Raw genomic sequence first — 12,188 nt, 5'->3', positions numbered from 1 at the left:
TAGGAGTTCTCATATGCCCATTTATTTCTTGTTGTTGCTTGCATATAGCAAATCTCATTCTCAGCCTACGCTTCGTAGCGACGAGTACCAGAGTCTTGAGTCTTGGATCCAAAGCAAACTTTGAGTAATGGTTATCATTCAGTCCTTTTAATTAAAGTCTTATGGTTAAAAATAACGTTATCGTGAGACGATCTAGATAGAGCTCAGTATCGCCATTTATTTAATGCTCAAACTCCGAACTAAGAAACATGACTATTTGACACTATTCCGTGTCCTTCAAACTCCCATGCTCACCCCTGGACATCCTTGCATACTGCGTCTTCAAAGGGGGAGTATCTGCACTGACAAGGGAGTTAACCCACCTTTCCTCTTTCTCGCCCCCTTCCGTCATCTTCATCGTCACTTGGCCCATCAATACCGGATGACAATTAACATAGACGTTCTCATACTCGCGAGCCGGCACGTTAAACGTTTCGTGAAAGATCCCCACATGCTTGAGCTTAGACTTATTGACGTAGTCCCATGCCTTCCGGTGTAATTCATCATGTGCGAAGCGGTGCAGACTCTCTAAGTCACGAAAGTAGTAGATCAGAAGAAGGGTGTTGTTGCTGCTCCTTTCATCTCCTCGCCATGTTGAAGAGCTCAGCATACCATATTCGTCTGGTTCGGAGATAAGATCTCTATGCATAGCCATGAAGTATTTGCTGATTCGCTCCATGCCTGGTGCTGTGAGACCGAGAGGGTGGTTGGTCTGGATTCCAAGATGAAAGACTACTATGGGGCTTGCTCCGGGAGTTGAACCAAAGGATCCAGTAGAGAAAGGAAGTTGTGCAGTGGCACGGCCTGGTACGGCATTCTTATTATACTCGTTAGGTTTTGTGCTGTAAAGTTGGATCGTGGTTGTGACAATGGAGTTGAAGAAGACGGCCAAGGGTGGTACGACCGCCCAACGGAGAGGAAGAACAGCACAGAGAGCAAGTTGGATGAGTGATCCAAGGACTACTGTAGTTTGAGGCTTGAAGCAGTCTTTGAACATGAACTTACCATGCGTCAGTTGAGAGTAAGCATGAAAACAGGGCTCATGACTTACAAGCATCCCAGCTGTCGAGGCAAATCTCATAGGCCGGGAAGTTGGCTCCAATTTGGGACGGAATTCTGATTCCCTCATCTTGTGGTCGTTTGATTCATCCGACTCGGTATTGAGTGCCAGAGTTGGAAGAGTAACATCAAAGATTCAGGGCGCGTGGTTTATATATTGACTGTTCTTTCTACAGAGGTGGCTCATCCGCTACCAAATTTTTCGAGGCCCAGGTCACAAGGAGCATGTCTCAGCAATACGTTGACGAAGCGAATGCGAGATCCAGAAGCCAGCGATATGCCTCGATGATGCTGCATACGACGACTAACGCTGGTCTAGGTAGTTAAGCCACTCTCGGTGGTGGTGGCTTGCTCGCACTCGCTTAATGCTCAAAATCTCAATGAAAGGTGCTTGAGTATTGTTTTCAATTGCCCTGATGATATACGTACGTCTGCCAAAACCAAATCAACAAAGGCATGCTGTTAGCCAAGCTCGGAACGAAAACTTGCATTGCTTCAGCCAAGTTTTCCGAACTCCATTGGTATATACTACCTACGTAAAATCACGACTGCAAACCCGCAAAACATCGGACTGTTTATCTGACCGTGTGCTCACTGTGCTCCATCCTTCTCAAGTCCATTACCTAACGGGCTCTCTGTAACTCCATCTTTATGCCCTGCCCTCAGGGTGTAAGAAGACTTCTGACGTTGAGCTAAGGTGTCAAAAAAACTTAGTCTAAGATCCTCTATATCTTTACTAAATTACACTAAGTCTAACTAAGCTTGCCTAAGGCTTTTTGTCACCTAGGATAGAGGTCCCAAGTTTTATTACACCTCCTTGCCTGCTACTGCAGGATCACTCACACTGCGGATAATCTCCACCGTCTTGAGTTACGTTATCCTACGTCCAAGATCGAACGCATCTCCACTCTTGGCTGCCCCAGCAACGAACAATAGATCGAGTTCCTGACGACGACTCCGGCGGTAGATCTGCGTCTAACTAGCCGAGACTCGATAAATCTGAGACACGATTGCCCCTGGCTGTTAAATCTTTAAACAACAGTGAGAATCTGCTAGAAGGCGAGTCAGAAGCTCTTAGAGTGAGAATGTTGCCTGTCGCTCAAGTCATGGAAAGATGAGCAATATTTCAAAGATTTAATAATCTACGAATTGACTTAGAATGTGACGGTTCCCTAGTCGTCACTCATGAGGGTCGTCTCACTATCATAATCCTAAATAACACCAAAAGCCCAAATTGCATGTGTGCAGATTCTCAGACGATACGCCCAAATAGCCGACACACAGGCCATACAAGAAGAGATACAACCGATAGAAATAGCAAAATAACTCTCGCAATATGAGATTCAAACAAGCCCTTCCAAGAGTGCCAACAGCGCGTAACGAAATGGGATCCGTTAACTGCAAACTCCATCAGGGGCAGCCGAGCTTCATTTTCTGTCTTTCTTAGTCGTCAAATACCGGTCTGTGATACCGAAACTGTGTACGCCTGGCCATTTTTATGTAAAGAAAATGTGTGCAAATCGCTTCAAAAGTATGCTCAACATAATATAGATGCGCTGCGAAAGGTTGAGGCAAAGATTGTCTAAGCAGTGTTTTCCTTGTTTTGTGTCTGATGAGGGTAGTTGGGGTCTGTGAGGGACTTCTCCCACTCGTCCATCAGGGTTGTCGCGGTGCGTTTGATGTTACTAGGCGAGAATTGGTTGACGATGTTGGGTAGAAGCTCTTCTAGCTTGGGAGAGAGCAAAGGGGTTTCGTAGCCGGTCGACTTCTTCTTACTATGCCCGGTTAGCATCTTCACCAGCATTTCATCTCAGTTCCAATGCCAAGTGACTTACGAGGGTGAGTCCGTAGGTTCTCCCTCATCTGAAGTAGCAGACATATCGTCCAGTCCACCGCTGCCAATAGTAGATCCACTCCAGCGAGACGTCTTGGAAGATGAGGCCGGAGATTCCCAATTAGACCAGTCGTTATCATCCATCGAATCAAATCCAAGAGGCTGCCAAGAGAAAGACTTGTTCTTGGACTTTGTTTTGCTCCGTGAAGGTAGTTCGGGCCTTTTCGATGCTGTGCTTGTCAAGGTCGAGGATTTGGTCTCAGTTGCATCCGAGTTGTTGTGAGGTGGTTCAAATACTGTGCTCACTTTGGGCCTTAGCGGGCGGTTCGGTCGTATGGTATCCTGGTTTCGATTGGCTTCACCACGTTCATTGACACTGTTGGAGCGAACGGGCTGACCATTAATTGGCTCATCCCCAACTGTTATCTGGCGAATGTCCTCGACAAAAGCCCTGAGGCCCAACTTAAAGTCCTCGACAATCTGTGGAACAACCGGGCCGTTTTGTTGTGTGCGTGGCTGCCACGAGGCACGCTTAGATAAATGAGGATTTGTTAATTGAGCGGTCCTGCGCTCTATTGAAGGTAATTTTACTTGCTCCTGCTCGTGATCGCGATCCTGGTATAATGAGAATCCTGCGTCTGGTTTCGCCGGCGATAGCAGAGATAGGGTTCTTGTATGCCCGCCACGGAGGACCCTTCTTCGGTTGGGGGTCGCTGGGTTCTGAGTTTGCTGTAACAATTTCCTGCGATCTGAGTCGACACTTCGCCGGATAGATGCAGTATCATCTTCTGAGGATAAAACGGGACTGCGAAATGCTTCAAGAGGGATGGTGTCGCCCTTTTTCTCTTGTGCGGTCCATTTCTTTTTGAGCAACGTTAGATCTGCCTCGGCACGCGACAATTCTTCACGCAATTCGAGCACACGTCTCTCCTGAGCAGCAATTGCGATGATAAACCCATTTGCGTCAGCAGGAGTAGCAATGCCAGATTCGATTGGTGTCGGGGGGACTGATGACATGGAAGTAGAAGTCGGTGTTGGTCGGGAAGGGTCGCTTGTAGGGGGGGCAATTGGGAGCGTCAAAGAGAGTCGATTGACCTGGCGGTTCATGCTGGATACACTAGATTTGGCACGAGCGTGGCCACGTCTGAAAGGGACGCTCTCGTCCTTTGAAGCCGGTCGGGAAGGCATTGCTGCTGTTGAAGTCATGCTGCCGTGGCGGTTGTGTAAGGAGGAATTCAGGTGTCTCGGGTTGGACCCCTGAGTCAGGTCACGAACAGGAGCGTACCTAGGGTTGACGGAGGCAGCGACACCGACAGTGGGAGAAGCAGTAGCAGAAGTGGTTGAATTAGGGGCTGTCTCAAAATTTGAGTTGGATGGAGTGGTGGGAAGAACTAAATCCGCTGGCAAACGGTCGGCAACTGAGTAGCGTCGACGGATAGCTTGTTGTTGCGAGGCCATGCCCATTAACTCGTAGGGATTCGACTTATTGAAAAGAAGGGAACGGAGGCCGAGCAGTCTTCGGCGTTTATGCAAAATGAAATGTAACTGAGAATGGAAATGAGTGGCTAGAGCTCTTCGGGCTCTGAGGCGCCGCAATCTAGCAGCGGCGACAGCAGCAACAGTGGCTCTGGCAGTGAGCGCTCTATGGTGTAACTGTGTCAGATGGCAGTGATCATCGAAGAGAGCGAACGAGCAACGATGAGCAACGCAGATTTGAAAGAGAAAGCCGTTCATCAGAATAAGGAGAGAGAGGCGAGTCCAAGGTGGATTGTGGGTGGCTTAGTGGTGTATCAAGTTTCGCATGGGGTATGGCGCCAGCCGGGGTGGAGTGTCCACCAATTGCTCAGTGGTTGTCGTCGTAAATAGAGCCCTGCAGGCGTTCAGTAGCACGCCCCTAGATCCCCTAACTTGGATAGACGTTGACTGGCTTAGACTGGGCGGGCGTTGTCAGGAGAATAGGAGCGGGCAGCGGAACACCATTGGACGCTGGGGAGGACGCAGGAACTTCTCGAATTAGGAAGCCAGGGACGATGAGGCTTGCCAGGGGCCAGACGCGAACAAATTGACGAATCCCAGCAAGGGACAGGATGACGTTAAGCGGATGGGGCGGGCGATAAGGAGCCGTTGAGAGATCAATTGTCGTCGAGAAGTGAGACTGTAATTATGAGCTAGAAACAAAGATGATATAAAAGGAAAGAATAGGTACTGATGGAAAAGAGAATTGACGGCAAGAAAAGGATCAAGAGTGTACTCCGTAATGAGCGAATATTCCCGAACAGGCGTTTACGGGCTGGAAAGGCCATAGAATGTCGAAAAAGCAAAGGAAAGGTAACTGGATGTTGTTGATACGCAATTCCGGGAGAATGGCCAACTCGACGGCAGCCCTGTCAAGGTGACTGGAGCCGCGAACAAGAATCTGTACGTCTCAGTAGGCGAGTGGTCCTGTAATTGAGGATCTAAAGCGTGTGATACTCGGGGCGCGCGAACTTGACCATGGGTTGATAAGGCCAGGCAAGGTAAAGTATTGGACATGAATTGTAGATGTTACTGCAGCAGGGTCTCGTGTGTTGGAAATTGGGGCATGTTTGTTTACATAGGTACTTGGGTAGTTATGGAGGGAGGCTCACAAATCAATCAAATGGATGGATCCTCGGCATCCATCAAAACACCATGCCATGCCATGCCAGTGCCATGCGAACTGACACAAAATCTTGCACTTACGGCCCAACCCGCAGGTCTCATTCAGGTTGTGACAATCGCACCACCTGACCCCGACAACCAGCTGTCGCTGCCCCGTTTTGCGCCATCCATCGAGCGAGCTCAACGCCTTATGCGAAGTGGGCCATATCCCCAGTTTGACTCGACTCACAAGGTCGGCCATCTCAACTTCTTGGTTTCAACTTTTTTTTCTATGCTCGATTCATCAGACCGCCCCGTTGCTAGCTACCCTCTCCTTCTGATCCGGAGACTACATGTCAACCGACCATTGACCCCCCCTAGTCATCCGACCATTGCAGTGAGGATTTCAATATCTCACCTGACTAATGCTATCTAAATCCTAAGTTTAAAATATTAAAATAAATCTTAAAAAAAAAAAAAAGATTAATAGAAAATAATTTAAACTAATTAAGAATAGATTTTTTAAAATATTAATAAGTAAGAAAAGAAGATATATAAGTCGGGTCAATGGTCGGTTGAGCTACATTCTCGGTAAGTACCTAGGCAAGGGTTCCAATGGAAGACAACAACAAACGAGCGTCTGCACTGCCCGTAGTTACCTTTGTCAAACAAAGTTCTGATAATTATCTCTTTGCCATCCTTGGCCGCTTTGGTACTGGGCATCTTGGACTGACTGACCTTGCTGACGGACGGGTCAACGTTTGCCACGACGATGGAGAAGTTCCCGTGACCCTGTCATTCAGGGTCAGGGGTCTTTGTCCTTTTTGGCTTTGCGCCTGCAGTGGACCTTGCATTAAAATTGCAGATCGAGAAGAGCTGAGCACAACTCAGCGCCGTCGCCTATGCTGCACGTAATAACTAGGTAAGGTAGTATGTATGTAAGTTCGTGATAATTACACTCGTTAACTAGCTGACTTGCATGTCTAGTTGACTACGTATTGCTACTATTTGGGCTGTCCTTATCTCAGACTTTTAGATTTTCTCACAATAATGACAGTCAGTGCCTGAAGAGGGTGGTCTCATAGCTGAGCCTCGAACATCCTGGTACAGCTCTGTACGCAAGCGACATTTGGAGCTATTCAAGATTTTGTATCATTTTTCTTGCCTTATGAAGCCCATTTTACAACGCCGAGGAACTTCTCTTAAACAATAACTGGTATGGTGCATGTGTAGATTGACAGGGATTTCTCGAAGACTCTTGATTGAAACATCATGTGACTTTCGCGTCAACTTCGTGTCCCCTCCATTAGGTTCCGGGCAGGCTCCCAGCACTGGCTGACAGGTAATTTATCTCACCCACTACCTACATTCATCGCCAAACCACCTCAGGCACTGCCGCTGCCCGTTGTTGGAAGCTTGTGAGAATGGCATCATTTGCTCTCATGCCGTGACTGTGCTGCCTGTTCTCTTCACTTTAGTATGAACAATTGAACCACCTCCACCCGTTCATCCGAGTTGCGAAATCTAAGTCGTGGGCTATTCTTTGTTCTCGTACGACGAGACCTTTTTGGATTACTACAGAGGTATAATGACCTCCCAGCATGCCGCTTCCATTCTCTCTGGTCTGTGAATTGCTCGAGCAATCTTTCCCTCTTTCTCTTGATAAGAAGAGTTGCTCCAACACTGTCACAAAGTGGTTCACTCGCCATCGCAACTACGTAGATGCTCACGACACGGACCTCCCGGCGCTGTTATCCACACTCCTTCCTGAGAAAAGGACCGATCGAGTTTACTGTATTCAAACTGCCCGCCTGGAAAGAATCATTGGTCGTGCATATCTACTTGGCTCGTCAAGGATCAAAGAGCTAGCTCAGTACCGCCAGCCAGGGTCTGGTGTCGATTTGGCAGACTGTGTTTTTCGCATCCTCACTGTCACTGTATGTATATACCTGAGGTTTGGAAGCTGCCAGCTAATCATTCATTAGCCAAGCCCCAGCTACGATCATAAAAACCTTGTTACAGTTGAAGAAATTGACCAACTTCTTCATTCTCTCGCGGCCAAAATAAAATGGAGCTCCCCCTCGATTCGTGCCTCACAGGCTAGCCTGACCCCAAGCAACAGGACTGATCTTGAGAGCCTCTACAGAAGGTTGAGCGCAACAGAGGCAAAATGGTTCACGCGGCTCATTTTGAAAAACTACCAGCCGCTCGCTCTAGACCCGCACCTTATATATCGACTGTGCGATCCTATTTTGCCCTGCGTTCTGAAGGTACAGGATGATTTTGCCACGGCAATCACTTCCCTTCAAGCAATACGAGGAAGGCTTCTCCCAAATTCCGGGCGCAAAACACCACGTGAACAGATTATGGGCACAGTCAAACCTCAACTGGGTGTCAAAATTGGACGACAACCTTGGGTCAAGGGGCGTAGCATTAAGCATTGTCTCGATATGGGCCATGGACGCATGAGTGTGGAGGAAAAGATTGATGGCGAATACTGTCAGATTCACGTCGATCCAAGCAAAGGGGATAAATGCATACAGATATTCTCGAAAAGCGGCAAAGATAGCACCGAAGATAGAGTAGCACTTCACGGGTCAGTACAAATGATACGACGCGCATATACGAACTGACATTCTGGGCAGAATCATACTAGAATCACTGAAGATTGGACAGCCCGATGCCCGAGTCAGGAAAGCGTGCATATTGGAAGGGGAATTGGTTGCATATGACGATTCTGTAGGTAAGTTCGGTCATCTTCTTGGCTCGTTTTAACATAGAACAGCAGGAGAAGATACTTCCGTTTCATAGGATTAGGAAGCATGTATCACGAAGAGGAAGGTTTTTGAACACAGAGCTAGACTCCTTGTAAGTTTCCCGTGCTTTCTTCGCCATGTGTTACTAAACTCCTAGGCCTGGGCCCCAGGAACACCTCATGATAATTTATTATGACGTTATGCTCTTCGAAAATCAGTCTCTAATCAATTTGAGGCATTCAGAGAGATTCAAGATCCTCTCCAACCTCATCTGTTGCCGCAATGGATGGGCGGGCCTCGTTCCACGCCAAGTTATTGATTTTGGACAGCCTCTGGGAGCTTCAACTCTTCGTAAGGCTTTTGCCATGGTTATCTTGGCTCGGAAAGAAGGCCTTGTTTTGAAACCAGATGAGCCATATTTCGACTTTGCAGACCAGAGACGAAATTTTTCGAGCTGCTGCATCAAGCTCAAGAAGGAATACATTGGCAATTTTGGAGATGTTGGCGACTTTTCGGTTGTTGGTGCCAGATATGACCTAACAAAAGCGTTGAGTTACCGAATTCCAGGGCTCAAATGGACTCATTTTTATATTGGCTGTCTGGACAACAGACAAGCAGTCAAAAGCTGGGGCGCTAAGCCAGAATTCACGATTGTCAATATTGTAGAGCTGAACGAGACTATCCTGAGAGAAGTTGTCACTTATTCAAACCCGGAGCCCGTTTCTCCCGACGACAATGGGGTACTGACTCTCAAACTGGCTCCCGGAGTTGAACAAGGGTCACCGCCGGCGTTCATATTCACTAGGCCATTGGTCTTTGATTTGAAATGCTTTAGTTTTGACCGAGTGGGAAATACTGGCTTCTGGAGTCTCAGATTTCCTTCGGTGACAAAGGTTCACTTTGACCGGGACTTCACTGACACCATGTCTTTCGAGCAGTTGCAGGCGCTGGCAAAGGAGGCTACGACTGCCGGCAAATTAGAAGATAGCCAGGAGAATCTACAGTGGATTGCAAAACTCGAAGCAGCTGACCCTCGTGGTATTGCTGTTGACGCTGTGAGCCAGTTGACAGTGACTACTATGCCAACGCCGTCGCCTCGCAAATCAACACAAAATACCACCTCTACACGGTCTCCAACATCGCCTTTTGCTACAAAATCACCGATTGAAGTCAGCCCTTGCCGCGGCCGCCGTGAAAGAGTTCACGGGGCCCCATCTTTGAATTTGCCTTCCATGACAGCTACATCATCTTTGCGAGCTGACCCATCGTCACGCACGGAATTGTGCGCCAAACACAAACGTGGCCTACCCTTCACTGGACCAACTTCGCAGCACAAACGTTTGAAGATTAGCAGTGAAGCATCGATAAGCCAAGAAGACTCCCCACACATTGATCTTACTTCACAACCACGCGCGCCTCTCGCCGCCCGGGACAACAACCCGCGACCTCAGCGCGCAATGTCTTCTTGCGCACCATGTTGTCCTACCTCTCCGGGTGAGAGCTTCTTTAATGAATCCAGCAACCCCGATGGGGTTAACGCTGAAGTCGTACAGTTCACCATCGACCCAGGCACTGGCGAGCTTCAGACAGAGGCCAAACCTGAGCGCCTGAAATCGTCAATAGCTAAAATAACAACAACATCAAAAGGACAATGCGTGTATGCTGGCGAAGACTGCATGCTTGCAAATGCAGTTGTACTTGTTTCGCCAGGCCTTCTCACCAGAAAAGAAGAAGCAAAAAAGCTTCTCGCTCAGCATGGTGCTGACAACCCTGTCACTGACATCGACACCTGGCTCAAAGCCGAGCAGGAGGCCAGACAGAACGGGAAAATCACTACACCTTCAAAGGCCTATGTTGTGTGCGATAGCGACAACAAACTTGTGTTCAAGCACCTAGCGGAAAAGTTCAAGGAGCTTCGCAAGGACAATCTTTTTAACAAAGGCACGCACATCGAAATTCACGACTGGCGCTTTTTGTCCTATCTCACGACACAAGAAGACGAGTCTATCCAAGAGAAATACTTTCATGGGTTCTCTGACTGGCGCATGCGTTGGAAGCTTCACACTATCTAGAACCAGGAACCCAGTGACGAGAGATCTGGGATCAAAACGCACCGCCCGTATACCACATAGTCTTATGTATACCAAATCACTATATCGATAAAATGATTGTGCTGTCTTATCATGTGTGATATAGCTATGGTTTTTCCTCATACAGATCGCCGTAACTCTCCTTGAGTCTCATAAATAGGTGCTCATCAGCTGTCATGACCTTTCTTGTAGCATAAGGGTTCTCGCTGGACACTCCCTCAGAAGGAGCAAAGTTCTTCACTCTTTCGCTAGGGACAGGCTCAAGAGGTGCGGCCCCGACAGGGTGACAAAAGTACGCGATTGAATATCTTGGTCCATTGCTTGTCTCCCCTTGCACCCCGGAGCCGCCTTCTGAGGGGAAGACAACTCTATGCACAGTGCTGCGGAAGAGCCCGTTCGTCCAGTATGACAACAGGTCGCCTATGTTGATGAGAATGGGCGGGCTGGGGTCTTCTTCAGTGCCAGCAGGACACACAGGAACAGGTGCCCAGACGTTATCTTTTCTCAGAACTTCGAGTCCTGCTTGTCCCTTCAGCCGGAAGAGGAGAGTGATAGAACCGTAATCTGAATGAGCTCCAGCACGAATATCATCTTCGGAGTGTGCAGTAGATTCCGGGGGCGGATAACGCAGAAAGCGAAGGATAGAGCTCGAAGCGCCTTTTTCTGTGTTGTGAGCAGAGGAGAAGAAATCGCCGACCTGGTTTTAAAATAAGATAATGCTTGATGCTGGTTATTTTTTGAATTGACTTACACCAAGACCCAGACCAAGCAGGTAGAGAAGCTTCTGGCAGAGATCGTGACAGGAATTAGCAAAAGCACTTATCTGAGGCTCATCGGAAACCAGGTCAGATGGGAGAGGCTGTTGAGCTTCCCCATCTGCGAACTCGCCAAAGTTGAAGGCTCTGCGATTGCTATTTTAGTGACACATCATGGAATGCCTCGAAAGTTGCTCACTCTTTGAAGTCCCCGACCTAGTTTAACATAATTAGCCCTTTATCCCAATAAAGTACTTTTGGAAGAATGACGCAAATGTACCTTTTGATGTTTAGGATCCAGTGTTTCGGAGTGCATGCCAGACCACCCACGGTTGTTGGTCTGGATCGTGCACCTTTGCTTCTCTTCCAAGGGGCATTCGAACGTCTTTCGGACCTATATCGGTATTCTCAGCCACCTGAACTCGCGATCGATTCGAATAGATCTGCTTCTCTTACTCACAAGATCAAAGGCCCCATCAATATCCTTAGCTTGAATGTCGTGGCCCAGGTTGCGGATGTAAATGAACCCATGCTCTTCAGCAGCGTCGACAAGCTGTTTAGCCACTTCTTTTTGGTCGGCATCAGGAGCAGAAATGTCAATGATTGGTATGTTGGCCGTGTTCTGGTCTGGCCCCAGAGACCGTCTGAAGTGAGCAGCTTTGTCTCTCATGGGATAGTTCATGGTTGCAGTAAGGATGGGAGATGGAATACAAGCGACTGCCCTGTTTTCCGGCCAGATGTGATTTTAAGTAACGAACTATTAGAGGTTCTGGTTCCTTATCTGTGACAAAAAGCGTCATATCCCCCACCATCCTCATTCGTAATGGTAACTGAGTGTACCTCTGTAAGTACCTATCTCGAGCGAGTTCGGCTCTGCACAGCCACATGAGTGATCAGACCTACCTTAGTACCTTGGGTAACTCTCACCAGCCACACCCATGAGGGCTGCCCGCTCTTTCCCCTGGTTGGCAATGGATGGGAGTTAGCGGTTAGAATGTCCCGTCCCGCCCGTAGGTAGGTCGCTTCATTTGGTGAT

At 48.2% G+C, this 12,188-nt stretch overlaps 4 protein-coding genes across 4 annotated transcripts; 1 reads left to right on the top strand and 3 right to left on the bottom strand.

The window, feature by feature from the left end:
• Positions 1-262: 262 nt before the first annotated feature.
• On the bottom strand, positions 263-1,168 carry FSUBG_9946 (uncharacterized protein; the record flags this gene model as incomplete). The annotated part of the gene is made up of 2 exons (XM_036688512.1): positions 263-1,039; positions 1,091-1,168. The coding sequence occupies 2 exons, from the start codon at positions 1,166-1,168 to the stop codon at positions 263-265; spliced, it is 855 nt and encodes a 284-aa protein (XP_036534540.1).
• A 1,512-nt stretch (positions 1,169-2,680) lies between these two features.
• Positions 2,681-4,390, bottom strand: FSUBG_9945 (uncharacterized protein; the record flags this gene model as incomplete). Its single annotated transcript, XM_036688511.1, has 2 exons — positions 2,681-2,873; positions 2,934-4,390. The coding sequence occupies 2 exons, from the start codon at positions 4,388-4,390 to the stop codon at positions 2,681-2,683; spliced, it is 1,650 nt and encodes a 549-aa protein (XP_036534539.1).
• Positions 4,391-7,152: 2,762 nt separating this feature from the next.
• Positions 7,153-10,379, top strand: FSUBG_9944 (DNA ligase 4; the record flags this gene model as incomplete). The annotated part of the gene is made up of 5 exons (XM_036688510.1): positions 7,153-7,488; positions 7,537-8,147; positions 8,197-8,294; positions 8,413-8,419; positions 8,465-10,379. 5 exons carry the CDS (start codon positions 7,153-7,155, stop codon positions 10,377-10,379), a joined length of 2,967 nt encoding a protein of 988 aa, XP_036534538.1.
• Positions 10,380-10,503: 124 nt separating this feature from the next.
• FSUBG_9943 (gibberellin 20-oxidase) lies at positions 10,504-11,834 on the bottom strand (the record flags this gene model as incomplete). The annotated part of the gene is made up of 5 exons (XM_036688509.1): positions 10,504-11,094; positions 11,149-11,299; positions 11,352-11,368; positions 11,433-11,546; positions 11,613-11,834. 5 exons carry the CDS (start codon positions 11,832-11,834, stop codon positions 10,504-10,506), a joined length of 1,095 nt encoding a protein of 364 aa, XP_036534537.1.
• Positions 11,835-12,188: the final 354 nt, after the last annotated feature.

Source organism: Fusarium subglutinans (genome assembly GCF_013396075.1).
Source record: "Fusarium subglutinans strain NRRL 66333 chromosome Unknown NRRL66333_c0000164, whole genome shotgun sequence".
NCBI classification, from domain to species: Eukaryota; Fungi; Ascomycota; class Sordariomycetes; order Hypocreales; family Nectriaceae; genus Fusarium; species Fusarium subglutinans.
The sequence above is the reverse complement of the archived record's forward strand: the minus strand, read 5'-3'. Positions and strand labels throughout refer to the sequence as shown.